Source organism: Lycium barbarum, chromosome 10, assembly GCF_019175385.1.
Source record: "Lycium barbarum isolate Lr01 chromosome 10, ASM1917538v2, whole genome shotgun sequence".
NCBI lineage: Eukaryota > Viridiplantae > Streptophyta > Magnoliopsida > Solanales > Solanaceae > Lycium > Lycium barbarum.
In genome coordinates this window covers 9,509,679-9,512,705 of record NC_083346.1, presented here as the reverse complement: position 1 = coordinate 9,512,705, position 3,027 = coordinate 9,509,679, and the positions used below count along the sequence as shown (strand labels likewise).

General features: G+C 35.5%; 1 protein-coding gene across 1 annotated transcript; it reads left to right on the top strand.

Annotated features, from left to right (window-relative positions):
- Positions 1–351: 351 nt before the first annotated feature.
- On the top strand, positions 352–2,871 carry LOC132615770 (vetispiradiene synthase 3-like). The gene is made up of 6 exons (XM_060330362.1): positions 352–555; positions 659–932; positions 1,026–1,620; positions 1,711–1,849; positions 1,996–2,241; positions 2,354–2,871. Exons 1-6 carry the CDS (start codon positions 445–447, stop codon positions 2,648–2,650), a joined length of 1,662 nt encoding a protein of 553 aa, XP_060186345.1. The 5' UTR covers positions 352–444; the 3' UTR covers positions 2,651–2,871.
- Positions 2,872–3,027: the final 156 nt, after the last annotated feature.

Genomic DNA, 3,027 nt, shown 5'->3' with positions numbered 1-3,027 from the left:
AAAGTAAGAATGTTAAAAGAAAAAAAATGGACCAACAGAAAGAAAGACGTCAATAAGGAGTAAATTAATTAAAGAAATCAAATGGCTGCCTGGTGACTCTAAGCTTGTCTATAGTCAAGTACGGCAACTGGCCAGACTACAGTGATCGGTTGAAATTAATTTTGAATGAAATAGAATACTTATAATTTTAACAGGGGGTAAATTAAGGCAGCGGAATTTGAAATGAGGGGGAATAAAATAGTAAAATAAACTTCATAAAAGATGGCTCTGCTCTGAATATTCAACATGCTTTAATGATAAATTAGAAAATTGGTTTGTGTTTATCACCACTATATATACTTATGCCTTCTCTTCCATTTAGGTCATCACACTCATCACTTCTCAACTTGAGAGTTTCTTTCTTCCTTTAACGAACAAAAAAAATACCCTCATTTCTAATTAGCAATGGGCTCAACTGCAGTTGTGAACCATGAAGAAGAGATTGTTCGCCCTGTTGCCAATTTCTCTCCTAGTCTATGGGGTGATCGTTTCCATTCTTTCTCCATTGACAATGAGGTAACTAAATATTCATCATCTTTATACATATAGTTTCTTTATGTTTATTTGGAGTTTGCTTATTTTTTTTGTTTTTTTGTTTTAACCGATACATTATATATAGGTTGCACAAAAGTATGCTCAAGAGATTGAAGCATTGAAGGAACAAACAAGGAGTATGTTGTTAGCTACTGGACAAAATTCGGCTGAGACATTGAATTTGATTGACACTATTGAACGTCTTGGTATAGCCTACCATTTTGAGAAAGAAATTGATGAGATCCTGGGACAGATTTACAGTGAGAATACAAGCTTTGAGGGTGATGAATATAATGATTTATGCACTTTTGCTCTTCAATTTCGGTTACTTAGGCAACACGGTTATAACATCTCTCCTAGTAAGTCCTTCATAAAGTACGGGTTTGATGTTTTTATAATTGTTGTCCGTTTGATCGAAGCCTAATCTTGTTTATTATTCCTTGAAATACCAGAAATTTTCAGCAAATTCCAAGGTGGAAATGGAAAATTCGAGGAGTCTCTTGCTAGTGATGTCCTTGGATTATTGAGCTTGTATGAAGCTTCACATGTGAGGACTCATGGTGAAGATATCTTAGAAGATGCACTCACATTTTCCACTACTCATCTTGAGTCCGCAGCTCCACACTTGAAATCTCCTCTGAAAGAGCAAGTGGAACATGCCCTTGAGCAATCTTTGCACAAAGGCATTCCTCGAGTTGAGACCCGATTCTTCATCTCATCAATCTATGAGAAGGAGAAATCGAAGAATGATGTGTTGCTTAGATTTGCCAAATTGGATTTCAACTTGCTTCAGATGTTGCACAAACAAGAACTTGCTGAAGTATCAAGGTGGTGGAAAGATTTGGATTTCGTGACAACACTTCCATATGCAAGAGATAGAGCAGTTGAATGTTATTTTTGGACTGTTGGAGTATATTTTGAGCCTCAATATTCTCAAGCCCGTGTCATGCTTGCTAAGACCATAGCTATGATTTCAATCGTTGATGATACCTTTGACGCTTATGGTATAGTTAAAGAACTTGAAACATATACAGATGCCATACAAAGGTATGAACTACATAAGACAACTCTTGTTCCTTATATTTTATGCTCTTTTAAAATGCATAATTAACTCACATTTGCTTTGTCACTATATAGGTGGGATATTAGCGAAATTGATCGTCTCCCTGATTACATGAAAATCAGTTATAAAGCTCTTCTAGATCTTTATGAGGATTACGAAAAGGAATTGTCTGGTGATGGAAGATCTCATGTTGTCTATCATGCAAAAGAAAGAGTATGTCTGAGTTACCTAACTATCGAATTACTTATTTCCTTAATCCATTTCTAACTTTGTTTCACCTTGCATTTTAGTGATCATAAACTTGAAGCCATCAAGTTACAATTTTCTAACAATTGAATTTATATTTTTGGTGTTCACAGATGAAAGAAATAGTGAGGAACTATAATGTCGAGGCAAAATGGTTTATTGAAGGATATATGCCACCTGTTTCTGAATACCTAAGTAATGCTTTAGCAACTAGCACCTATTACTTGCTCACGACAACATCGTATTTGGGCTTGAAGTCTGCTACAGAGCAGGACTTTGAGTGGTTGGCAAAGAATCCTAAAATTCTTGAAGCTAATGTGACACTATGCCGAGTTATTGATGACATAGCCACATACGAGGTATGAGTTGTATCACAAAATTATATTATTAAATGAGATTTGAACAAACAACATGTTACAAAGACAATTGAAGCAATATAAAGACTAACCCCTAACCTATCTGCCTTTCCAGGTTGAGAAAAGTAGGGGACAAATTGCTACAGGAATTGAATGCTACATGAGAGATTATGGTGTATCAACGGAAGAGGCAATGGTTAAATTTCATGAAATGGCTGAGACAGCGTGGAAGGATGTTTATGAAGGAATTCTTAGGCCGGCTCCCGTCTCTGTCGAAATTTTAACCCGAATTCTCAATCTTGCTCGCATCATTGATGTCACATATAAGCACAATCAAGATGGATACACACATCCCGAGAAAGTTCTAAAACCTCACATTATTGCCCTACTTGTGGACTCCATTGAAATTTAAATATTAATCACTGCTTGTCTTGGTGCTCGAGGGCTTCATTCTTCTTGATTCAAATAATTTGTTCTTATCATGCTATATAAAGTTGCTAAGTAATGGTGCTATGCACTTCTATGTAGGACCTCCTTATAATACTTGTAAGAAATAATATTGCAAGTAATTTTTATACTTCATTTCATTTTCATTATGGAAATACCAGTCTCGACTTACTCTTTTTCTTTCCCTTTTTTCCTGTGAAAGTTGCTTTTTTTGTTGTTTAAATCGAATAAGATGGTGTAGTTTTACGAATGCAAGTTTGAGCTGTGAGTTTAACTAATATACACTGCACTACTCGGTCACCACTATTATTCGATCAATAAGTGATGTTTCATAATATGGCC

Excerpts from the sequence above, each read along its gene's own strand:
- LOC132615770 (XM_060330362.1), top strand. The coding sequence starts at position 445 with ATGGGCTCAACTGCAGTTGTGAACCATGAAGAAGAGATTGTTCGCCCT. Across the intron at positions 933-1,025 it reads CGGTTATAACATCTCTCCTA|AAATTTTCAGCAAATTCCAA; the intron begins GTAAGTCCTTCA and ends TTGAAATACCAG. Across the intron at positions 2,242-2,353 it reads ATGACATAGCCACATACGAG|GTTGAGAAAAGTAGGGGACA; the intron begins GTATGAGTTGTA and ends CTGCCTTTCCAG.